The 24,641-nt window shown below is 50.8% G+C and overlaps 1 protein-coding gene across 16 annotated transcripts in view; it reads left to right on the top strand.

Moving 5' to 3' along the window:
* TSPOAP1 (TSPO associated protein 1) overlaps positions 1–16,799 on the top strand; it is a 30,625-nt gene extending 13,826 nt beyond the window's left edge. For 5 of the 16 annotated variants that reach the window (XM_033183644.1, XM_033183636.1, XM_033183635.1 and 2 more), the window contains 16 exons: positions 1,598–1,713; positions 2,006–2,115; positions 5,397–6,227; positions 6,397–6,548; positions 6,885–7,586; positions 7,948–8,133; positions 8,720–9,559; positions 10,156–10,255; positions 10,335–10,486; positions 11,127–11,295; positions 11,669–11,740; positions 12,156–12,188; positions 12,378–12,481; positions 12,565–12,636; positions 12,875–12,985; positions 15,578–16,799. In XM_033183644.1, coding sequence (XP_033039535.1) covers positions 1,598–1,713; positions 2,006–2,115; positions 5,397–6,227; positions 6,397–6,548; positions 6,885–7,586; positions 7,948–8,133; positions 8,720–9,559; positions 10,156–10,255; positions 10,335–10,486; positions 11,127–11,295; positions 11,669–11,740; positions 12,156–12,188; positions 12,378–12,481; positions 12,565–12,636; positions 12,875–12,985; positions 15,578–15,757 — 3,930 coding nt within the window. In that variant the 3' untranslated portion in view covers positions 15,758–16,799. Of the gene's footprint in view, positions 1–1,597; positions 1,714–2,005; positions 2,116–5,396; positions 6,228–6,396; positions 6,549–6,884; positions 7,587–7,947; positions 8,134–8,719; positions 9,560–10,155; positions 10,256–10,334; positions 10,487–11,126; positions 11,296–11,668; positions 11,745–12,155; positions 12,189–12,377; positions 12,483–12,564; positions 12,637–12,874; positions 12,986–13,648; positions 13,711–15,577 lie in introns of those variants that run through there. The other 11 variants (XM_033183647.1, XM_033183645.1, XM_033183646.1 and 8 more) reach the window with 10 other exon arrangements.
* Positions 16,800–24,641: the final 7,842 nt, after the last annotated feature.

Below are 24,641 nucleotides of genomic sequence, written 5' to 3'. Positions count from 1 at the left end.
CCTGTGGATTCCTCCTGTGGGCGAGGGGCTCGGGTGGAGCCGTTCCTGTCCTCCACCGCCTGCCTGCAAGCCGCACCTGGGGCCACCCCAGCCCACTCCCAGGAGGCCCAGGGAGGCTCTGGAGTGCTGGGCTGGATGGAGGAGACACTTGGGCACCAGGATCTGCATAAAGAGACTGTTCCTAAGAGCATCTGTAGTGAAAGCAGGTGATTATGTGAAAAAGCACATGTTCCAGGATTCAAATCCCAGCTTTGACTTAGGCAAGTCACTGAGCCTTTCTGAGCTTCGGTTTCCTTATCTGAATCCTGGAGCTAATAAAACCTGCCTTCTAACCTTGTTGTGAGAGTTAAATGAAGAAGGAACATGCCTGTCTCAGTGCAGGGCACAGAGGATGTGTGCTCAACAGGGGGCAGCTGTTATTATTACTAAGTTCCTGGGCATCACTCATAGCTCTGGTTGTCAACTCATCCTTCTTTCTATCCACAAACCCCAGAAGGTGGAGGGGGCAGGTCAGGAGCAGCTCTGTGAGCCAAACATTCAGAAAGTGGTAGAATGAAGCCCCGGGCCTCTACTGCCCCCTCGTGGGATAGAAGGGTGGTGCCAGCTTTGGATGTGGTCGTGGAGAGGTTGCCCACTTGGTCCCCTTCTCCCAGGCACTGGCAGAGAAGAGAAGGCAGCCTGTTCCCCAGGCTACCCTAGCAACCTCAATGAGGGTCAGAGAGTCGGGGTGCCCAGAGGTTGGGGTGCCCTGGGCTGTGGGCCAGGCAAGTAGACAGGAAGTTCTGAGTTCCAGAGCTGAATGGCAGACACACTGTCACTCGGCTAGAAGCAGGGACCTCTCAAGCTCCTTCTGCCTCCTTGCTTCCAGCGATTTACAGTTGGGGTGCTTTGCTGAGGTGTTTCTTCTTTCTTTCTTTCTTTCTTTCTTTCTTTCTTTCTTTTTTTAAGACAGGGTCTCGCTCTATCGCCCAGGCTGCAGTGCAGTGGCACAATCTTGGCTCACTGCAACCTGTGCCTCCTGGGCCCAAACGATCCTCCCACCTCTGCCTCCCAAGTAGCTGGGACCACAGGCGTGCACCACCACACCCAGCTAATTTTTGTATTTTTAGTAGGGATGGGGTTTTGTTATGCTTCTCAGACTGGTCTCAAACTCCTGGCTCAAGCAATCTGCCCTCCTCAGCCTCTCAAAATGCTGGGATTATAGGCGTGAGCCACTGCACCTGGCAACTTTGCTGAGTTTTTACTTTAAGGAACCAAACCAAATTTCTATTGACACCCACGCCCCACACCAGCATGGCCTGCGCCCCTCTAAGATGAGGCAAGTGGCTTTATTTCCTGTCGGGTGCAGTGAAGGCTCAGGGAGGGATCTGGGTTATCCCCACTGCCCCTGTCCAGGGTAGCTGGGCTCTGCCAGGACCTGTCTCAGGTACTGATTTAGAGAGCATCAGGGGGTCCTTGCCACTGGTCTTGTGCAGCATGTATGTGCTCACTTTCCCTCCTCAAAGCAATAGGTCCTCTGGCTCAGCCTGGAAACCTGCCTGCTTGGCGTTTGGCCCCAGGCCCTGAAGAGGAACCAGCCCTTTCTGTTTTCCCCCAGGTGGACACAGCCAGTGAGGTAGAGGAGCTGGAGGCAGACAGTGTCTCCCTGCTCCCAGCCACGCCAGAGGGCAGCCGGGGAGGAGCCAGGATCCAGGTCTTCCTAGCGCGTTATAGGTGGGTACCTCACCCTCACTGCCCTCGAGCCCAGCCCCAGCATTTGGGGTGTATGAGGGGGCCGAGAGGAGATAGAGACCTCTGGAAGTGGTGGGGGCGGTACAGGACACAATGGACCTATTCTCATAACCTAGTTGGGCCAAGGTGGGTGCAGTGAGGGCTGTGCTTTGCTAGTGGTGGACAACCATAACCAAGTCTCCATAAAGGCTCAGTGCAGTGGGAGAGAGAAGACGGGACATGGAAGTGGAGTGTAGGTCACTCTCCTCCTTCTCCTCTGTGCCTCCCCCAACAGCTACAACCCCTTTGAGGGCCCCAATGAGAATCCAGAAGCAGAGCTTCCGCTGACAGCTGGCGAGTACATCTACGTCTATGGCAACATGGATGAGGATGGCTTTTTTGAAGGTAGGAAAGTAGTAGGGGGTCATTTTGTCCATTCCCCTGCCTTTGAGTCCATGTTCCCAAAGACATCCATCCATCCATCCCCTCTGCCCAGCGTGCTCAGTCCACCTTAACTTTTTGATCTCAGCTAAAAGGCATACAGAGACCTAGTGGCCATTGGGGAAAGAGAAAGAAGGGCGTCTGGCTCCAAGCAGGACAGGACAGCATAGTCCAGATGGTGGACAGAGTGTCACAGGAGATTATGGCTAGATTCATTTTTGTGCGGATGGTCAGGGCATGGCAGTGTTTCACACTAGTGACACCTGAGGTCAGGTATGCAGCATAGATTTGATGCTGGACTCCAGTCAGGTACGCGAAGGAGGAATCGGGGTAAAGATCCCAGGGGAAGGTGTTCGCAAGCGGTTAGCAGCTGTCAGGGCCCAGGCAGGGTGTCCGTTTCAGGGAGGTTCTGCAGCTCCTGTGGGTAGTCAGAGGGCTGACCAGGCAACTAAAGGCAGATGCCTCATTGAGACTGGGCACCATGGGCCTGCAGAAGACATGGCCTTGGGAGACTCTCTCAGGGTGGTTCTGGCCTGGGCACCACCAGGCTGAGTCCATCAGCAGCAGAGAGGTTGGCACTGTGTAGAGAATTGGATGGGGCATGGACAGGGCAGGGCAAGAGCCACAACTGTGTATAGAGATTCAGGAATGGGCTTAGCTCTGAATCTGTAACCCTGGAAGCTTGGGAGCCTGCTCAGATTCTTTTCCCTGGGTCCTCTGCCTGTTATTTGAGGAGCTGCTGGGACCCATGGTACCTGGCTTTGTGGCCTAAACAGTTAAGCTTCCTGCAGGGGTAGATTACGAAGATCAGAATTAATAAAAAGGTTTCAGGGAAACAATACTTTATAAATGAAGAAAGAAAAATAAAACCACCCAAATCAAAAACCAAAACCCAAACACGCTTTTTTTGGAGGCAGGCAGCAAAGGCATAAGTATTAACTAACCACAAATGACTAGAATTTGAACTCTGCAATCTGGGATAAATTGGGATAGATGTAGAGGCATGTAGACTACTGGGGGCAAGATGCCGTATTCCCTGTCCAACCGTAGCTAAAGGACTGCTTCCTCTACATCTGGGCCACCTAGGCTGTTCTCAGCTGTGTGGGCTTCTGGAGCATGTGCCTGACTCTGGCCCAGGCTCCAGCTTCAGCCCTGCAGGCTGGAGATCCTCTTACTCTGAGGATTCCTGCCTTTGTCTCCCTCTCCACAGTGCTGGAGCTTATGATCGTTTCCTAGGGCTGCAGGAACAATTACATGGAGTGACTTGAAACAATAGACATTTATTCTCTCACTGGCCTCTTCTGGAGGCCAGAAGTCTGAAGTCAAGGTATTCACAGAGCTGCATCCCCCGTGGGGGCTCTAGGGGAGGTTCCGTTCCTTGTCCCTTTCAGCTTCCGGTGGCTCCAGTTGTTCCTTGGCTTATGGCCACCTCACTCCAGTCTCTGTGTCTATGGTCACCATCGCCTCCTCCTCTTAGTGTTTCTCCTCTGAGTGTCTCTTATAAAAACACTTGTCATTAGATTTAGGACCCACCCAGATAATCTAGGATGATCTCATCTCAAGATCCTTAACTTAATTACATCTGCAAAGACTCTTTTTCCAAATAAGGTCATGTTCACAAGTTCCAGGGATTAGAACATGGACATGTCTTTGGGTGGCCACCATTCAACCCTCTATGGTGCTTATTCTATCAGTGAATTTATTGACAGTCCCTCTTGTTTCCTAAAGTTCCTTACTGTTTTGTTTTTTTTTCCCTAGCATAGAGAGAGAGAGGGTGGAGGTGGGGGGCACAGATGACTGTTGGGGGAAACTCCAGGCCCTGCTGCTGCTCAGACCTGCCTATACTCACCCCTCTCCCCTAAGCCCTGGCTCATGCTCCCCCTTCCTCCCAATAAAGCAGACCAGCTGCCAGCTGTCTGTTTCCTGAGAACTTTTCTCTTCTTTAAATTGGCCATGACATGACATGTTAGGTGCCCAGCTTCCTTGACATCCCTCAATCAAACAACAACAGCAAATGTTTTAAAATACTCTCTTGTCAAGTCTTCAGGAGAACCGACGCAGGTAACAAAACATAACCATTTGGTAACAAAACATAACCATTGGTGGCTGCCTGGATTGATTGCTGTCAGTCATGCTCCTAGACGCAGGCCTGCTGGGGGCCCTGATCCTTCTAGAACTTACAAGTGACTCTTTTCACTAGCACTTACTTCATTTGTCTCTAAAGATTCCTTCCCTTACTCTGCTGAGTTGGTTGTCTCTCTCTCCCTCTGTGGATGTCTGCTGTTCACAAAGGGAAGTTGAGGGGCACCCCGGCCCCTATTCCTCAGGCCCAAGTAAAACCCAATCAGCAGAATTTTTTTTTTTGGATATGGCATCTTGCTTTGTCACCCAGGCTGGAGTGTGGTGGCGCGATTACAGCTTGTAGCTTCTGCCTCCCAGACTCAAGCAATCCTTCCACCTCAGGCTCCTAAGTAGCTGCAACTACAGGCATGCCACCACTCCCAGCTAATTTTTGCATTTTTTGTAGAGATGGGGTTTTGCCATGTTGCCCAGACTCGTCACAAACTCCTGGGCTCAAGCAATCTGCCTGCCTCTGCCTCTTGAAGTGCTGGGATTACAGGCATAAGTCATCATGCCTGGCCAGTTTTCTCATCTTGACCTGCTTATTTTTTAAAACTTTAATATGAAATTAGGAAATTATTACTGCAATTTTTAACACAAAAGTTACAGAATACATTTGAATACTTATATACCCAGCACCTAGATTCAACGTTTAACAATTGTTAAAACGTTGGCATATTTGCTTTATTTGTATGTAGGTTAAAAATGATTTTAAAAGCATTGTGATATTTTACTTTGAAATACTCAACATGCTTATTTAGAACATGATATTCTCCTCCGTCCTCGCAGTCCGAGTGTCACCTGGTAGCTTATTAGAATCACAGGATCTCAGCCCCATCCAGAGAGTTAGAATCTGCATTTTAACAAATATCCAGGTGATTCGTATCCAAGTTAAAATTGAAGCAGCACTGTCCTATAGAAGCAAAATACTATTATCAGACCTATCTCTAATCCAGATCTTTACAGCTCTTGTCTTTTAAAAGAATTGACAGTTAAATGTTGATTTGAATCAAATGCTGAAGATCACCCACTAGCAGTTGCTAAAATGCATTTACTATACCATTTTTTCTTTATCTCCTCTCTGTCTTCCCCTGCCCTGCTCTTTCCTGTCCTCCTCCTGCCAGGAGAGCTCATGGATGGCCGAAGGGGCCTGGTACCTTCCAATTTTGTAGAGCGTGTTTCGGATGACGACCTCCTGACCTCCCTCCCTCCGGAGCTGGCCGATTTGTCCCACAGCTCAGGCCCTGAACTCAGTTTCCTGAGTGTGGGTGGGGGTGGCAGCAGTAGCGGGGGCCAAAGCAGCGGGGGACGGAGCCAGCCCAGACCTGAGGAGGAGGATGCAGGGGACCAGCTCAGTGTGAGCCCATCACCGGAGGGCCTGGGCGAGCCTCCTGCTGTGCCTTACCCCCGCTGTCTGGTGGTCCTCAAGCAGCTGGCCCACAGTGTGGTGCTGGCCTGGGAACCCCCTCCTGAGCGAGTGGAGCTACACGGCTTCCATATCTGTGTGAATGGGGAGCTGCGGCAGGCCCTGGGGCCTGGGGCGCCACCCAAGGCTGTGCTGGAGAACCTGGACCTGCGGGCCGGGCCCCTTCACATTTCTGTCCAGGCCCTGACCAGTCGGGGCAGCTCCGACCCACTGCGCTGTTGCTTGGCGGTGGGTGCCCGGGCTGGAGTGGTGCCCAGCCAGCTGCGGGTCCATCGGTTGACAGCCACATCTGCTGAGATCACCTGGGTGCCCGGCAATAGCAACTTGGCCCATGCCATCTACCTCAATGGGGAAGAGTGCCCACCTGCCAGCCCCAGTACCTACTGGGCCACCTTCTGCCACTTACGGCCTGGCACACCCTATCAGGCCCAAGTGGAGGCTCAGCTCCCATCCCAAGGGCCCTGGGAACCAGGCTGGGAGAGGCTGGAGCAGCGGGCTGCCACCCTGCAGTTCACCACACTCCCAGCAGGTATGTGGGCTTGGGCTCTGTTGTCCAGAACACCCAGGAGGCCAGGCCATGGGTGATGGAAGAAGGGGACCCTGATCTTATTTGCATTATCAGAGAAATGGCAAATTGGGCAGGTATCTCTGATAGGGAGCATCCTGCATCACTGGGTCTTGTGCCTCCCTGCCCCCAGGCCCGCCTGATGCCCCTCTGGATGTGCAGATCGAGCCTGGGCCCTCCCCTGGGATCTTGATCATCAGTTGGCTCCCAGTCACCATCGATGCTGCTGGCACATCCAATGGTGTCCGGGTCACAGGCTATGCCATCTATGCTGATGGGCAGAAGGTATGGCCCTGCCCACTGTACCCTGGGAGTGGAGGTGGATCCCATCTTGCTATGCTCAGAGACCAAGGCTCTCTGACCTGGCACAGAGATGCCCAGCCCCTGGCATTTGGGCACCATGAGGTAGATGGGTTAAGAGCATGGGCTTTGGCAGCACATGACGGATTTTAGAACTGTTCACCACTGAAGCCATGTGGCCAGGAGGATGAAATGAGATAGGCCATGCAGTGGGCTTAGCACAGTACCTGGCATAATGCTAGCTGCCACTGCTGTCAGTACATCCTCACGCTTGGCTGTCTCAGCCTCTGCTTCCCATCCTGTGCCTCCTCCACCCTACAGATCATGGAGGTGGCCTCGCCCACGGCAGGCAGTGTGCTGGTGGAGTTGTCCCAGCTGCAGCTGCTGCAGGTGTGTCGTGAGGTGGTCGTGCGTACCATGTCGCCCCACGGGGAGTCGGCGGACTCCATCTCGGCTCCTATCACTCCCGCCCTGGCTCCAGCCAGCCTGCCAGCCCGAGTCTCCTGCCCCTCACCGCGACCAAGCCCAGAGGCCAGAGCACCCCTTGCTTCAGCCTCCCCAGGGCCTGGAGACCCCAGCTCTCCTCTCCAGCACCCTGCTCCCCTTGGAACTCAAGAGCCCCCAGGAGCACCCCCTGCAAGCCCTTCCAGAGAGATGCCAAAAGGGTCCCACGAGGATCCTCCAGCACCTTGCTCCCAGGTACCCTGTTCGGGGAGAGGGGAGCAGGTGCATGCTGGGAGAGGGACCTGGGCTTGGGTCCTTCCTCAGTGCTCTCTGTTCCAGGAGGAGGCTGGGGCAGCAGTGCTGGGCACCTCAGAGGAGAGGACAGCCAGCACATCCACCCTGGGTGAGAAGGACCCTGGCCCCGCAGCTCCCTCACTGGCCAAGCAGGAGGCCGAGTGGACCGCAGGAGAGGCCTGCCCGGCCCCCAGCTCCGCCCAGGGAGCACTGGCCCAGCAGGCGCCAAATACCGAGGCGTGCCAAGGAGGAGACCTAGGGTCTGGACTGAGGCCTAGGGCTGAGGTAGGGGTTTGGGGACACACTGTCACTTCAGAGAATTGGGGCCTGCCTCCCTACCTTCTGCCAGCCCAAATCCAGTTGCCCTCTCTGCCTGTCCTCTGCTCTGGCCCTGCTCTGGTCCTGCTCTCACACCTTTGGCTGTGCTGTGTGTCTGTCTTTCTTCTAGGATTTCTCTGTCCCATGTGGCTCCCATCTCCCTTCTCCCACCCTGCCCCCGACCCATGGTGTACCTCCCCCATTTAGGGCATGGCTCTTTCTCCCTCTGCCAAAGGACCCTTGTTATTGTGGCTGGGGCTGACCCTGCCTGGATCCCCCTGTGCCCCTCACTGTCCTTATCTCTCCTGCCTTGCCTCACCTCTTGCAGAAGGAGGACGCGGCAGAGCTCGGGGTTCATCTGGTGAACTCCCTCGTGGACCACGGCCGCAACTCAGACTTGTCAGACATCCAGGAGGAAGAGGAAGAGGAGGAGGAGGAAGAGGAGCTGGGTTCCAGGACTTGCTCCTTCCAGAAGCAGGTTGCTGGCAACAGCATCAGGGAGAATGGGGCCAAGGTAACAGGGTACGGATGGGCTGCTGGGCCCCCAGCCTCAGTCTCTGGGGCCTCCCAACTGTGTATCAGCAGCTGCTCTGACTGCCACTGAGTGCCAGTAACATTCTAGGTCTGTGGCCTGGGCCCTGTCCTAAGCAGAAGATAGTAAGTGGCCCAAGATTGGCCTCTGCCCTCCTGGAAAGAAAGGGGAAGAGGAGGAACTCATTTCTGCACCTTCTCTCCCTCCAGCCCACCAGATACAGCATCCTGGCCAAGGGAGGCTGGTGCCACCTAGGATTCTTGTGCTGGTAGCTTCTGGGGAGGGGATGCGGAGGCCTGCTCCTCAATGCTCCTGTTCCACAGGGGCTGGTGACAGTTCCTAGAGTGTGTTCCCTAATTCTTCCTTTGGCTCTCACTGGATATATGTGCGACTTTGGGCCAGCCACTGTCCCTCTGGTTCCTTCCTCTCGGAGGAAGCTGTGGGAGGGCTGTGGGGTTGTCCATAACCCCTGCCTTCGTTTGAGGGCAAAGATCACAGCTCTCTCTCCTCTTCCCCACACATCTCTCTTCCCTGCTGCGTTCTACTCCCACCTCCCCACCTCCACCAGTCCCAGCCCGATCCCTTTTGTGAGACTGATAGCGATGAGGAGATCTTGGAGCAGATCCTGGAGCTGCCCCTCCAGCAGTTCTGCAGCAAGAAGCTCTTTAGCATCCCTGAGGAGGAGGAGGAGGAAGAGGAGGACGAGGAGGAGGAGAAGCCAGGGGCAGGCTGTTCTTCCCAAGACCCTGGCCCACCTGAACCTGCATTGCTGGGGCTGGGCTGTGACAGTGGTCAGCCCCGAAGACCTGGCCAGTGTCCCTTGTCTCCTGAGCCCTCCAGGGCTGGAGACTGCCTGGAGGACATGCCTGGATTAGTTGGTGGAAGCAGTCGGAGGAGAGGAGGGGGCTCCCCTGAGAAGCCCCCAAGCCGCAGGCGGCCTGCAGATCCCCGTGAACACTGCAGCCGACTTCTCAGCAACAATGGGCCCCAGGCCTCTGGACGACCCGGCCCCACGCGGGAGAGGGGTGGCCTCCCCGTAATTGAGGGCCCCAGGACTGGACTAGAGGCTAGCGGGAGAGGGCGGCTGGGCCCTTCCCGGAGGTGCTCCCGTGGCCGGGCGCTGGAGCCTGGCCTGGCCAGCTGCCTTTCCCCCAAGTGCTTGGAAATCAGCATTGAATATGACTCGGAGGACGAGCAGGAGGCGGGCAGCGGGAACATCAGCATCACCAGCTCCTGCTACCCTGGAGATGGGGAGGCCTGGGGCACGGCAACCGTAGGAAGGCCCAGGGGGCCACTGAAGGCCAATTCAGGCCCCAAACCCTACCCACACCTCCCAGCCTGGGAGAAAGGGGAGCCAGAGTGGAGAGGCCGCAGTGCGACGGGCAAAGCCAAGGAGCCACTCTCCCGGGTCCGTGCGCTCTCTCCGCCCTGGGGAGCCCCTGCCTGCTGCCGCCTGGTGGCCCTGCTTGCTGTCCACCAGCAACTCCCATTCCACGCTGCCGCCTCCATCAGCAGAGGTGGGGCCGGGCCTCCGGGCTCCCTCACCTGCCTCCTCCCACCCACATTCCACTGCTTTGCTGCTTCTGCTGATCAGAACTGGGATGCACAATATTCTGTCACTAGTCACCTGTTGCGGCCTTTGGGCAGGGTCGCCCTTTCTTCTGCATAGCTAGTTATGGCTTCAGGACGCTGACTGTGATGCCATGTCCAGGGTCACCTGCCCTGATGCTGATGGGAGGCCCTCCTCTCGCAGGCTCCTCAGCCAACTCCAGTCCCCTCTATCCACTCATCTACTTGGGGGCTGGGGCTGGGGCCTCCCCTCCTGCCCTCCCTCCCACTGTGGGGGTGTCTGAGATCTCCAGCAGGCCGGGCGAGCCTCCAGGAGAGGAATGCTGTGCTCCTGCGCTGCTGTGCTGCTTACGCTGATGGGGCAGAGCTGGGGGAGCACGGGCCCACCAGAGGGATGGTGTGTTACTTCTGCCATCTGTTGCCCTCTTTTTGCAGGCAACAGAGACCAGAGAAGCCAGAGGGCAGGACAACTCTGGGCGGAGAGGCCCCCAGAAGAGAGGTGCCCGAGTCCCCAGGCCAAGCACTGCAGAGCTAGGTGAGCATCTGATGGGGGTTGAGCTAGAACCCCTCAGCCAGAGCTCGCTGCATCACCGCCCTCTCCACTGTCTCCACAGTCCCTGTGAGGAGCCCGTCAGAAGCACTGGCTTACCAGCACCTACCCGTCAGGATCTTTGTGGCTCTGTTTGACTATGACCCCGTGTCAATGTCGCCCAATCCTGATGCTGGAGAAGAAGAGCTTCCCTTCCGAGAGGGTCAGATCCTGAAGGTGACTGATTTGCCATCAGAGCTCAGAGCTCCAAACACCAGCTATGTCTTCCCTCCTCCGTCCTTTCCTCCACTGGAGGTAGCACAGAATCATGGTGGAGAACACGGCTTCTAGAGCAGATGATGTGGGTTTGGACCCTGACTCTGCCGCTTCTAGCTGTGTAACCTTGAGTAGATGACCTAGGCCCTCTGGGCCTCAGTTTTCTTATTGGTAAAATGGGGATAATATTAGTGTCTATCTCACAGGGTAGTTTGTGGATTAAATGATCCAATGTACATAAAGTGCTTAAACTGCCCGACACATAGGCAGCACAGTCTAACTATCTGCTGCTGACATGGCTATTTTTATTATTCCTCCAAGTATTGACTGAAGGCATTTTGCTATTGCTCTGAGATTAAGGAGATCCCCTCTGGGGTGGGCAAAGGGCATGGCCGTGTAGACAGTGAATGGGGATAATACAGAAAGGGCTATTTTCTCCTATTCCTCTGATCCTGTTCTTCTCTGTTTTTCCCCCTTTCCCATTCCATGGCCTACGAAGGGGAGAACATTCTGCATTTCCAAGTGGGGTGTTGCTGGGGTTCGGGGCCTGGGGCACAGGGAGCGAGCAGAACTGGCTGAGACCACTGTTCTTTGCCTCCAGGTGTTTGGGGACAAGGATGCCGACGGCTTCTACCAGGGCGAAGGTGGGGGCCGGACAGGCTACATTCCCTGCAACATGGTGGCTGAGGTGGCTGTGGACAGCCCTGCCGGGAGACAGCAGCTGCTCCAGCGGGGTTATTTGTCCCCAGATATTCTCCTCGAAGGCTCAGGTATGACCTGCTGCTGTCCCTCACACCCCCTCCTACCAGCCCTCTTCCAACTCCACCTGACCCTGAGCAATTGTTGTGTCTGGGGTGCCCCCACTTACCCAGACTCTAGCAGAGCCTTGGAGCCTTGAGAACCCTGTGGCATGGTGGTCAGACTGCACGTGGGCTGGCCACATGGAGTGGGCGTCTGTTGCGGAGGGGAGCACAGTCGTGCAGCCAGGAATCGTGGGTCCTGGAGGTTGGGTGGGGCTGGGAGATGAATGCCCTCATGAAACAAGCTCAGTAAGCCAGCACGGCCCTGAGAGGAAACTCCAGAGTCCCAGTCCTGTCTCTCCTACCTCCCCTGCCTCGCTTTCTCTCTGCTTTCCTGGATCAGGGAATGGTCCCTTTGTGTACTCCACAGCCCACACAACTGGGCCTCCTCCCAAGCCCCGCCGCTCCAAGAAAGGTGGGTAAGACCCCATTCTCTCTCAGGTGCTGGGAGGGTGTGTGTGCGGGTGGGGTGGCGCTGCTTGGCTGTCTGGGGAGGCACCTCTGGAGTTTTGAGCAGGTAAAGGGAATCAGGGCAGACCACCCACATCCCCTGCCTCCCCCTGTGGGCGGCTTTTTTCCAGTAGGGATGAGGGATGGTTTGTGGAGCTCTCTGTCCCCACAGGCACCTGACTGTAAAATCTATGAACCCCAGACATGCCATTTAGCCTTTCTGGGTGTTAGCTCACCGCCACACCAAAGGGTTGGGGAGATGCGCCCTCAGCAGCCTTCCCTGCCTGCCTCCTTGTGTGTGTGTGTCTGGCCTGCGCTGCAGCACCTGCAGCCTGGGCGGGCAGGGCGGGGTGGGGCTCACAGGCACATTCTCTCCACAGCTGAGTCGGAAGGCCCTGCCCAGCCCTGTCCAGGTGAAGGAACATCCCTGGGCCCGGGAGGCTGGGGAAGGAGATAGGGCGAGTGGCCCCTCTGGCCTCGCCCCAGGGGCTACAACTAGTGGGGAGGTGGTGACAGGGGTTCGGCAGGGGTCCAGGGCAGAAGACAGGATGGAGTATAGGGCTCTCCAGAGAGTCCAGATTCTTCTCCTCCTCCCCCTGCAGGCCCCCCTAAGCTGGTCCCCTCTGCTGAGCTGAAAGCTCCCCGCTCCATGGTGGCTGCATTTGACTACAACCCCCAGGAGAGTTCCCCCAATATGGACGTGGAGGTGAGGACCCTCAGACAGAGCCCAGCAAAGGGGGCAGTGGCAGAGCCTTCCTGGGCCTGATGCCCTCCTCTTGTTTTCCACAGGCAGAGCTGCCCTTCCGGGCAGGGGATGTCATTACTGTGTTTGGGGGCATGGACGATGACGGTTTCTACTATGTGAGAACATTGTTGGGGAGGGTGTACAACACCCCAGCCCCCCAGACTTCCCAGGGAGGGCTCTCCCAGAGCCGGGCAGGGGGATGGGCAAGGAACCCTCAGGAAGTCTGGAGGAATGGAACGGGTCAGCTCCCTGGACAGTGGTTTTGGCCCCAGCTATTCTCCAGGGGCATCAGGGTCGAGGGGCAGAGCTAGAGCCTCTTTCCTGATCTCAGTCTCACCAGCCTCTCCTCTCCAGGGGGAATTACATGGACAAAGGGGCCTGGTTCCATCCAACTTCCTGGAGGGCCCTGGGCCTGAGGCAGGAGGCCTGGACAGGGAACCCAGGACACCCCAGGCTGAGAGTCAGGTCAGTGAGGAGCTGGGCTCCCAGCTTGGCAGGGCGGTCTACCCTACTGGTGGGGTGGTAGGGCCAGGGCAGTGTTGCAGCAGGGGTGCAGCTGGGGTGGTCATGCAGGTAAGCACTGTGTCCAGTGCAGAGCTGCTAAGTGACCACCAGAGGGGAGCCCCACCAGGCAGCTGCCCCTGAGTATGTGCCCCTCTCTGCAGAGGGGTGATAGCTGTGACCCTGACCCTCAGGCCATCTGACCGGCTGCCAACACCTGGGGGCTGATGCAGGTGGGGGCCCTGTGGAAAAGGACCCCTCTGCCTCACACCTGTAGCCAATCAAAGTCCCTGTTTCAGGATACTCCCACCCTGGGGGGGGGCGGTCTCCCTACCTCCCAGGTGCCTTTGGAAGCCAGTTGCCCGGCCAGGCCCAGCTTCCTGGGTTCTCATTCCTAGAGCTTACCTCTCCTTGGGGTGGGTAGAATACAACTAAGCCTCCACCCTCAGAGAGCAGGGAGAGAGGGTGAAGAGGCCAAGCCCCAGCCAGAAAACTCAGGGCTTCCATGTGTAAACGCAAAGGCCTTGGAGAGCAGGGCCCACCAATGTACAGGGCCACCTGGCGGCCGGGCGGAGAAGATGCGGGTCTGTCTGTAACCCATCTCCTCTCTTTGTTCCCTGTCCTCAGAGAACGAGGAGGAGAAGAGTCCAGTGCTAGATGGAGATAGATATATGTAGAGAGAGCAACATGTAAGTGGGGGGACTGCCCCGCTGTGTGACCCCTCACGCCCACTTGACCATAATCAGACAGCACTCCTTTGTCTCAAATACTGGAGCTGACCCAGCTTTCCCACTGTCATCCAGGGAATGGCAAAGGAGAGCTTGCCATGAGCCAGATTTGCATAGAGTCATCCCTCCCCCTCCCTGCTCCCCTTGCCTTGCCTTTACCCAGGGCAGTGCCAGCTGTCATAGGATTACATGTCATCTTAGTGTGTGATGTCCCATATTAGCTGATGCCTCCTATTCTATAACACATATGGTTTATAGAACATGACATGGCATCCACAGTAGGACTCATCAGTGGTATTATGATACTGTGTGGCTCTGGTATTATAATATTGTAATTATTACTGGTGCCAGGGTGACACTGTAATGCCACCAGTAATAATAGGCTTCCCACCCTTGTCCTCTGCATCGTGACCTGTTAGGGTGATCAGATGCACGATTTACCTCAAACTCTCAGTTTCCTGTATTTGGGGGATAAAAAGGGAAGTTTGGCCAGGTGCGGTGGCTCATGCCTGTCATACTAGCTACTTGGGAGGCTGAGGTGGGAGTCACTTTAGCCCAGGAGGTCGAGGCTGCAGTGAGTGGTGATCACGCCACTTCACTCCAGCCTGGGAGAAAAATAAAAAAAATAAAGGGGAAGTTTGAGTAGTTCAGATCCATAAATAACTCCAAACCATTATTCTCTGGAGCTCAGAAACCTCGTCCTTTTGTCTCCCTGGCAACCTCTCCCTCCTGGATGTTGTGGAAGGAGCCCTAAGAGGGAGTGGGAAGGGTCTGGGGCTCCCCAACTGGCTCTCGGCTCTGGTTGGTTGGGGGTAGATGCTTTGGCCTCTGTGGGCAGCCCTGCCACATCACCACAGGCCTGGGGTGGCGGTGGGGCCTTGGCTGTGCACCCACTTTCCTTGCCTCTGGCCTGGGCCCTATAGTTGGTTCTGGCTGGGAGCCTGCCAGGCTCTGGGCAGTGAGTGGGAGTTTGAGGAAGGGAAGACATGCAGGCTGGCAAGAGCTGACAGAGCTGTGCCAGGTACTGGAGGTGAAGGTGGGAACAGAGGTGTGGGGGGCTTTCTGGTGGCTTCTCTGTTCTCCCAGCTTCCTGGCCTTAGATCACTAAGGAGCGCCGTCTGGGTGGGCTTGAGGCAAAGGGAGTGGACTTAGGAGGAGATTCAGTAAGGGAGAAGATGCTGCAGCCTCCAGAGCCTGTGGTGGGGGCTGAGTGATGCCCCCAGCTGTGATTCCCTCTGGGTCCTTGGCCTCCCCGCAGTCCTCTTAGGGCCCTTAAGGGAGAGTCCCAATCTTCCTCCCCATGGAGTGGGTACTGGCTCCACTTCCTGAAGGCCTGGGGGGGGGCCACACCTGCTGAGTTTGGGGAGACGCTCCTGTCTACGAGGGGCTGTGGAAGCTACCTTCCTTGGCAGTGACAGCTGCTTCTAAGCAGTCCTTGTCCTTGTGCTCTGTTTTTTGGGAGGGAGGTGACATGTGAGAAGTTGGGGGCACCCATCCCGAGGGGCAGCTTCCAAGAACTCTTGGGCCTTGTCAGCCCTGCATCCTGGAGGGAGAAGGGAAGGGACCTGCGCAGGGTCACAGGTGAGCAATCCAGAACCAAGACTGCATCCCCTGGGACTCCCAGCTCAGTGCTCCCTCCGCATCACCCTCACCATTCGCCGCCTGTGCTGTGTGTGTCTGGCAGTGAGTGGTGGGAGGTGAGGCCCTGGTTCTCACCCATGGTTCCATGACATGGGAGGCTGCAGGCCGCTGAGGCTGTGGAGAAAAGTGGTCAGGGGGTCAGGAGGGAATCAGGCCCTGACCTTGCTCCTTCTGTCTCACATTTCAGGACTGGGGCTGCACCACACAAGGGCCCCCGGGGCCCTCAGGTGGGCCCTGTGCTCCCAGCCCTGACAGCGCCCCCAGGATTGAACGTGGGGAGCCCCAGGGCAGAAGCGAGAAGGTGTGGGGTTTCTTCTCCAAGGGGAAACAGCTCCTCAGGAGGCTGGGCTCTGGGAAGAAGGAGTGAAGCTGTGGCCCATCCTGCAGGCAGAAGAGGCCCTGAGAGGCCCCCAGACCACTGTCTCTGCTGAGCAGGGAAGGCTCAGACTGGGCCCAGAGCCCCCGTTCTTCTGCATTAACACTGTGGCACTCAGAGAGGATCAAAGACCCTTGATGAAGGTCAGAGCTAGATGGCTCCTTAAGGATGAACTCTCTAGGGAAGCATCTTCCTCCTACAGTAGGGGAAACTGAGCCCACAGTGAGTATGTAACTCGACCAAGGTCACTGAGCCAGGACTGGACCCAGGACCCTCGCATCCTGGTCCACCCACCTCGTCTACTAGTGTCCCACAGTGCTGCGCTAGTCCCTTCTGCCACCCTCCCCAGTCCCAGGACGGGCCCTAGGGGGAGAAAGGAGCCTGTGTCCCCTGATGGCTTTGGCTGTCCTGATCATGTCTTCCCTCCCCTGAAGGAAAGTTTGCACTGGATTTTCTTGGAGCCCCACTTCCCCAGCGGGCAGGCGGGCGGAGCCGTGTATATATGTACATACTCAGTGCCTCAGTTCAGCTTCCTCCACCTCGCTTCCACTGCAAGGCCCGGGAAGGAGAAAGGCCAAGCCAAAGCAGGCCCCACCCCGCCCCCGTCGTGCTCCACCCCTCCCTTCCGGGGCCGCCTAGCCCCTGTATGGTCCCGCCCCCAAAGACCCTGGGGCCAGCGGGGCCGAAAGCGGAGTTGGGTTTGCCTTATTTTGCTCATTGGATTCAAGTTCTTTTGCATAGTTTTCTTCTAACCCCTGTTGGAGTCCAGGGGCTGGAGAAACGGACAGATTTATGCAGCTATTTTCATACATTCCCCGTTTAGAGTGGGGTAGGGGGTTCTCCAGCCTTACCCTATCCACTCCATCGCTCACCCTCTGCCGGGTGAGTGTCTCTTTGCATGTTTCCTTTGCTGTGGTGGGAGATTGTTTGACTGAACCCCCATCCCCACCTTGGTCTCCAGGGGTGTGGAATGGTGGGGGAATTTGTTTAAAAAGACATTTTATTATAATAAAGTCTATTTTCACAAAATCTATGCTGGACTCTACATGGGCAAAGGACTCCTTGGAGGGGGTGGGGCAGCTGGGCTTTGGACTCTCAACTTCAGACCCCAGAAGTTACATCCTAGGGGTAACAGGGGCAAAAACCAATCAACACCACGAACTTTTGAATTCTTTTCCTAAGAAGGTTTGGTAGCTTCCTGAGCCCTTGGTCACAGGGCCAGGTATTTGCTACTGGGCGGGGTTGTGGAGGGAGATGGAACAGAGGGAAAATATCAGTTTCAAGATGGTGGAGTGAACACACACTGCAATCTTTCTCCTCTATACCAAATGTATAGAAATAATAGACATGAGAGAAACAGAACAAACAAACACTATACACAGTTCCATTTGAAAGCAAGCAAGGGGGCTCTCAGTAGACTAGAAACAACAGGATTCTGGAAAAGACAGAGAACAGATAGCAGATTATATGGATGAAACTCGAGAGTAGGGTATATGTGGGAGAGCTCTGCACATTGCCTCTGGACTAGAGGCGGTGCAAACAGGGCAGAAGAAACCCTAGGGGCTACCAATGGTGTGGTTAGTTGGGGTTTTTCTTTGATTGATTGTTGCACATTCTCCTTCTGCCATGGGCCAAGGGCAAAGGTGAAGATGTCTGCCTTTAGATGACAGAGAACAGTAGGGGTCTCTTGGATCAGAGACCAGGTGGTACTTTAGGTAACTGGCCACACCTGGCAGAAACAAGATGTATCACTGCCCAGGTGAGAAGGCACCAAACTGCAGCATACTGTGACCCTTCCCTCTCAACCGAAACCCTCAGAATCATGGCAGCAGTTCCCACCCAGCCATCCAGCAGAGACTCCCAACCACAATGGCAAGGACACAGTAAAGACTCAAAAAGTATTTGAGGAAAGCCAACTTCACTAAGAGAGATAACACATGGAAATGGAAAAATATACACAAGTCAATAAAGCATTAGGAGAAAACTTTAAAAAGTCTGCAGTTATTGTTGGAGAGATAAAGGAAGGAATTACATATGGGAAACAAGAACAAATAGTTATGAAAAAGATCCTAATAGAGATCTTGCAAAAAATACGTATTTTCTTGTTAAAAAGGACCCAATATATGGGTGAAGAGCATATTATTCATAGTTGGATAAAATTAGTAAGCTTGAAATTTGAGGTAATTCCCTCAGAGTGCTGTACAAAGGGATAGAGAGATGAGCAAAATGAAAGAAAAGTTACACATGGAGGATGGGGTCAAATGTTTCAATATCTATTCATAAGAATACCCCGGGGTTGGGAAGATGTGGGGAGAAATAGAGACTATGAGTGATAGAACAAATGATGGCTATAAATTTTGTAGGACTGAAGAAAAACACAGATATTTAGATTCAAAGGACTTACTGCATGTGAAGCTGATAAATAAATTACAAGTACAGAAAAAAAGAGAAGCAACCCAATTCAATTTTTGAGACTTGTATAATCTTGTCACCCAAACTAGAACAGGACAAGAAAACATTATGACAGATCTATCTTGTTTATGAACACAGAATATCCTAAATATAGATTTAGGAAATTAAATATACATCATGGCTGCTGCATTTTTAAACTTTTTTTTTTTTTTGAGACAGGGTCTTGCTCTGTCACCTAGGCTGGAGTACAGTGGCATGATCACAGCTCACTGTAGCCTTGACTTCCTGAGCACAAATAATCCTCTCACCTCAGCCTCCTGAGTAGCTGGGAGTATAGGCACATGCCACCATGCCCAACTACTTTAAAAACAATTTTTAAGAGATGGGGTCTTGCTATATTGCCCAGGCTGGTCTTGAACTCCTGGCCTCAAGTGATTCTCTTGCCTTGGCCTCCTAAAGTGTTGGGATTACAGATATGAGCCACTGTGCCTGGCTTGTAGCATTTGTTTTAATAAGGCAAAAGTGTTTCACTATTTTATTATTAAACTGATTAATTCTATTATTCTATATTAATAGAATTCATTACTTTAACAGATTAAAGGAGAAAAACCACATGCTCACTTCAAGATGTTGAAAAATCATTTGATAAGTGAAAGCATCCCTTCATAGTTTCTAAATATATAGCAGATAAGAAAAATAAGGAAATTGGGTGGAATCTTATCTGCATGTACCCCATTTGCACTGCAGCTGTGGGACCCTGGAAGACAGCCTACTCTAGGTTTTATACCTCAGGAGCCTCAGGACTCTCTGGGATAAAACCCTGAAGGACATCTGTCTTCTGTAGGGGGACTGGAAGAGAGCCCAGGTTGTTCTGGTCAGTTCCTCCCTGTCTCAGGATGTTGTATTCCCAGCAAATTTTACAGTCATTCTTGATAACTACAAACAACAAAGGGGGAGAACTAGGTTGGTCTAAGGCTACCTGGAGAACTGTCCTGCAAAGAAAAAATCTAGGATGAAGAAATACAATTGAGTTTTGTATACTGATTTTGTATGCTGCAACCTTGCTAAACTCACTTATTAGTTCTAGTAGCTTTTCTCTTGGTCGCTCTTTGGAATTTTTTAAGCAATTTGTCATCTGGGAATGGAGACAGTTTTATTTCTTCCTTTACAATTTGTATGGCATTAATTTTTTTCCTTGCCTGTTGCACTGGCCAGGACCTCCAGTACAATGTTGACTAGGAGTGGTGAAAACAGATAATCCTTACTTTGTTTCTAATCTTAGGGGGAAGGCACTCAGTTGTTCACCATTAAGAATGATTTTCATTGAGTTTTTCTGTTTTGTTTTTATAGGTGCCCTTTGTCAGGCAGAGAAAGTTCCTTTTGTTTTTTCCTAGATTGCAGAGAGATTTTTTTATCAAGAATGGATGTTAAATTTTGTCAAATGTTTGTTCTGCATCTATTAAGATGATCAAATGTCTTTTTTTTCTTTAGGCTGTTGATAAGCTGAATCAAATTGATTTTTCAAAAGTTGAAATAGGTTTTCATTCCCAGGATAAACACCACTTGTTATGATTTTTTTTATATTGCTGAATTCAATTTGCTCCTATTTTGTTGAGGAATTTTGCATGTGTTTTCATGAGTTATCTTGTTCTGTAGTATTCTTTTATTGTAATGTCCATGTCAGGTTTTAATATCAGTACAGTTAGCCTCATAAAATGAGGTGGAAAGTTTAACGTTTCTATCACATTCTATATCATGTAAGAGATTGTGTAGAACTAGCATTATATCTTTCTTTGTTCTTTTTATTTTTTTTTGAGACAGAGTTTTGCTCTGGTCGCCCACTCTGGAGTGCAATGGTGTGGTCTCAGCTCACTGCAACCTCTACCTCCCGGGTTCAAGCAATTCTCCTGCCTCAGCCTCCTGAGTAGTTGGGATTACAGGCACGTGCCACCGCACCCAGCTAATTTTTGTATTTTTGGTAGAGACAGGGTTTCGCCATGTTGACCAGGCTGGTCTCAGAACTCCCGACCTCAGGTGATCTGCCCACCTCGGCCTCCCAAAGTGCTGGGATTATAGCCGTGAACCACTGCGCCTGGCCAGCATTATATCTTTCTTAAATGTTTGATAAAATTTGCCAGTGAAAGCATCTAGGGCTGGAGTTTTCTTTTTGTGAGGCTTTTAAACTATGAATTTAATGTCACTAATAGATACAGGACTTAAACATAACTATTTATTCTGGAGTGAGCTTTTGTAATTTGTTTCAAGGTATTTTTTATCCTAGTTGTCACATTTATATTCATAATGTATGTAGGGTCTGTGGTAATGTTCCCTCTTTTATTACTGATGTTTGTAAGTTGTCGTCTTTTTTTCTTGGTCAGTTTAACTAGAGGTTTATCAATAAAATCGATCTTTCAAAGGATCATCTTCTTGGTTTCGTTGTTTTTTCTCTATTATTTTTCTGTGTTAAATTTCATTGATTTCTGACATTTATTTTATTATTTAATCAATTTCTAGCATTTATTATTTTTTCCTTCTGCTTGTTTTGTTTACTGTAGTCTTCTTTTTCTTGTTTAACAAAGCATAAGCTTAGATCACTGATTTGAGACTTTTCTTTTCTAATATAAGCAGTTAATGCTATGAATTTCCCTCTATGCAGTTTTAGCTGCATTCCACAAATTTTGATATATTGTGTTTCAATTTTCATTCAGTTCTATTTATTTATTTATTTATTTTGAAACAGATTCTCACTCTGTCACCCAGGCTGGAGTGCAGTGATGCAATCTCTGCTCACTGCAACCTCTGCCTCCTGAGTTCAAGTGATTCTCCTGCCTCAGCCTCCCAAGTGGCTGGGATTACAAGCATGTGCCACCACACCTGGCTAATTTTTGTATTTTTAGTAGAGATGGGGTTTTACCACCTTGGCCAGGCTGGTTTCGAACTCCTGACCTCAAGTGATCTGCCCACCTTGGCCTCCCAAAGTGCTGGGATTACAGGTGTGAGCCACTGGCCCTGCCTTAGTTCTCATGTTTTAAAAAACATTTCTTGACTCAGGTTATTTAGAAGTGTGTTTTCTTAGTTTCCAAGTGTTTGGATGTTTTCCTGTTATCTTTCTCTTATTGTTTTCTAGCTTGATCCCATTATGCTTAAAGAACACACTTTGTATGATTTTAATTCTCTTAAATTTGTAGAGACTTGCTTTATGGCCCAGAATGTGGCCTGTTTTTATGAGTGTTCCATGTGCACTTGGAAATAATGTTTATTCCGCTATTATTAGGTAGCATTTTGTATACATATAAATTGTTTCCATTTGGTTGATGGTATTATTCAGTTCTACATCTTTGCTGATTTTCTCTCCATTAGTTCTTTTTTTTCCTTTTCTGGCAGCACAACTTTTATTTATTAATCACAATGTTGGAAATGTTGTATGAGGTAAAATCATCACAATCAAATAATCACTACATTTTCTTTTCTTTTCTGTTTTTTTTTTTTTTTTTTTGAGACAGAATCTCACTCTGTTGCCCAGGCTGGAGTGCAGTGGGGCGATCTCGGCTCACTGCAACCTCTGCCTCCTGGGTTCAAGCGATTCTCCTGCCTCAGCCTTCCAAGTAGCTGGGACTATAGGCATGCGCCACCACTCCCTGCTAACTTTTGTGTTTTTAGTGGAGACAGGGTTTCACTATATTGGCCAGGGTGGTCTTGAACTCCTGACCTCCTCCTGATCTACCCGCCTCAGCCTCCCAAAGTGCTGGGATTACAAGCTTGAGCCACTGTGCCCGGCCAATGACTATATTTTCTTTCTTTCTTTCTTTCTTTTTTTTTTTTTTGAGACGGAGTCTTGCTCTGTCATCCGGGCTGGAGTGCAGTGGCCGGATCTCAGCTCACTGCAAGCTCCGCCTCCCGGGTTTACGCCATTCTCCTGCCTCAGCCTCCTGAGTAGCTGGGACTACAGGCGCCCTCCACCTCGCCCGGCTAGTTTTTTGTATTTTTAGTAGAGACGGGGTTTCACCGTGTTAGCCAGGATGGTCTCGATCTCCTGACCTCGTGATCCGCCCGTCTCAGCCTCCCAAAGTGCTGGGATTACAGGCTTGAGGCACCGCGCCCGGCAAAGACAGCATTTAATAAACAAAGGGACACAAAACTGGTGGATAGGCAGCCAGAGTTCTCCAGCCACTTGCTGTGGGTAGTATTCTGTGTTACCTTGACAAGTTTCTTGCGATGCTCTAACTTCATCTTTCTAGTCTGTGAAGTGAGATTGTTTAGCTAAACTGTCTCTAAGGTCACTGACATTCCTAAAACCTTTGATTCTAATATTAATTTGTTTGATTCTATTGCTTATCAATAGAGCAGACAAAGGAATATTAGGTTTTTTATTTTAGTTTGTATTATAAGAATATTTTTATTGCCATAACTAAGCTTTTCTTTCTGAGTAAAATAAAAGTTCCATGTCCTAGTTAGTTATTATTTATGAGGGATAATAAGCAGTAAAAAGAGGTGAATAATTTTAAATATTTGTATTTAGTTTTAGAGTACATTTGCCTTTTGATCTGTTGACACTACAAATAAGAAGGAGGAGAAGAAATTAAGCATCTGTTTCACCAGGCTGACTTTGGGATGCGATATTATAATGTAAGAGATCTTTCCTTACTTGACATTAACCTTTTTTGAAGATTGGATGAAACTTTTTTATTTCTTCTCTTTACTTAGAGATCTGTGTCTGTAGAAGATGCAGTATGGAGAATTGGAACAGTATGGATGCTGACGCTCAGTTGCAGAGGTATCATCAGAATGCACTAGACACAATCAGGTTGATACTCAGCCTGCACTCCACGCTTGTTGCCCCACTTCTGGATCTGGGTGATTGGTATTGACTATCAGTCTCTTTACTTCTTTAAGATATGCTTGACTTCAAATCCTTTCTATGCTTTTCAAAAAGGCTAATGAATTGCACTATACCACAGTATTTAAAAGAAGCAGCATATTCAGGGCTTAATGTTAATATACTTCAAAATGTTGCAGCTGACAGGAATCACTGGGGAAACTGGGTCTGTCTTTGCACGACTGAGATTCTGATTCTTCTTATAATTCATCTGATTGGTGTTGCTTCCTCTTTCATAGCCTGTATAAGAAATTGGGCCAGGCATGGTGGCTCATGCCTGTAATCCCAGCACTTTGGGAGGCCAAGGTGGGAGGATTGCTTGACGCCAGGAGTTTGAGACCAGCTTGGGCAACATGGCAAGACCCCTATCTCTACAAACATAAATAAATAAATAAATTAGCTGGGCTTAGTAATGTTCCCCTATAGTTCCAGCTACTCGGGAAGCTGAGGTGGGAGGATTGTGTGAGTCCATGTTTGGAGTATCAGAGGAAAGGAAATGGAATCTCCATTGGTTCTATTAATTACTGAGGGAGGAGTGTAAAAGCCTCCAACTACAATTGTGAATTTATTTATTTTCCCTTTTAATTTTGTCAGTTTTGCTTTGTTCTTCAAAGGCCTGTTGCTAAATACATATAAATCTAGAATTGTTATGTCTTCTTGGAGAATTAACTCTTTCCTGCTTTACCATTAATTATTTTCTTTACTTTGAAGTATTTTTGTTTGATACTAGTATAGCCACCCTAGCTCTCTTTTGATTTATGTTAGCATGGTATATCTTTTTCTATCCTTTTGCCTTTAACCTACTTATATCATTATATTTGAAGTGGGCTTCTTTTAGACAATATATAGTTGAGTCATTTAAAAAATCATTCTGGGCTGAGCATGGTGGCTCACACCTGTAATCCCAGCACTTTGGGAAACTGAGGCAGGTGGATCATTTGAGATCAGGAGTTCAAGCAGCCTGGTCAACATGGTGAAACACCATCTCTACTAAAAATACAAAAATTAGCCGGGCGGTAGTGGCGTGTGCCTGTAATCCCAGCTACTTGGGAGGCTGAGGCAGGAGAATCGCTTGAGCCTGGGAGGAGGAGGTTGCGGTGAGCTGAGATTGCACCACTGTGCTCCAAATTGGGTGACAGAGTGAGACCCTGTCTAAAAAAATAACAATAATAATTCTGACAATCTGTGTTTTAACTGATGTGTTTAGACCATTCACTTACATTCAGTGTGATTATTTATATTTTGGTTTACAATTATATTGTTTTCTGCTTGTTCCCTCTATTTTCTCTTTCTTGCTTTCTTCTGGGTTGTTTGAACAATTTTTGGTATTCTTTTAAATGTTATTGCATTTATATATACATGCACACACATATGTATACATATACATATGTAACTTTTTTAGTAGTTGCTTTAAGTACAATAGCATATACATTTGACTTTTCATTACTTAAATCAATATTTTAGCACTTTAAGTGGGATTTAGAGATTTTACCCCCAAATATTTTCCTTAGTCTTTCTCCCCAGTTACCTTGTGTCTCTACATACATGAAAAATTTCATTGGGCAGCATTATAATTTTTGCTTTCAA

Source organism: Trachypithecus francoisi, unplaced genomic scaffold, assembly GCF_009764315.1.
Source record: "Trachypithecus francoisi isolate TF-2019V2 unplaced genomic scaffold, Tfra_2.0 Lachesis_group20, whole genome shotgun sequence".
Lineage (NCBI taxonomy): Eukaryota > Metazoa > Chordata > Mammalia > Primates > Cercopithecidae > Trachypithecus > Trachypithecus francoisi.
The sequence above is the reverse complement of the archived record's forward strand: the minus strand, read 5'-3'. Positions and strand labels throughout refer to the sequence as shown.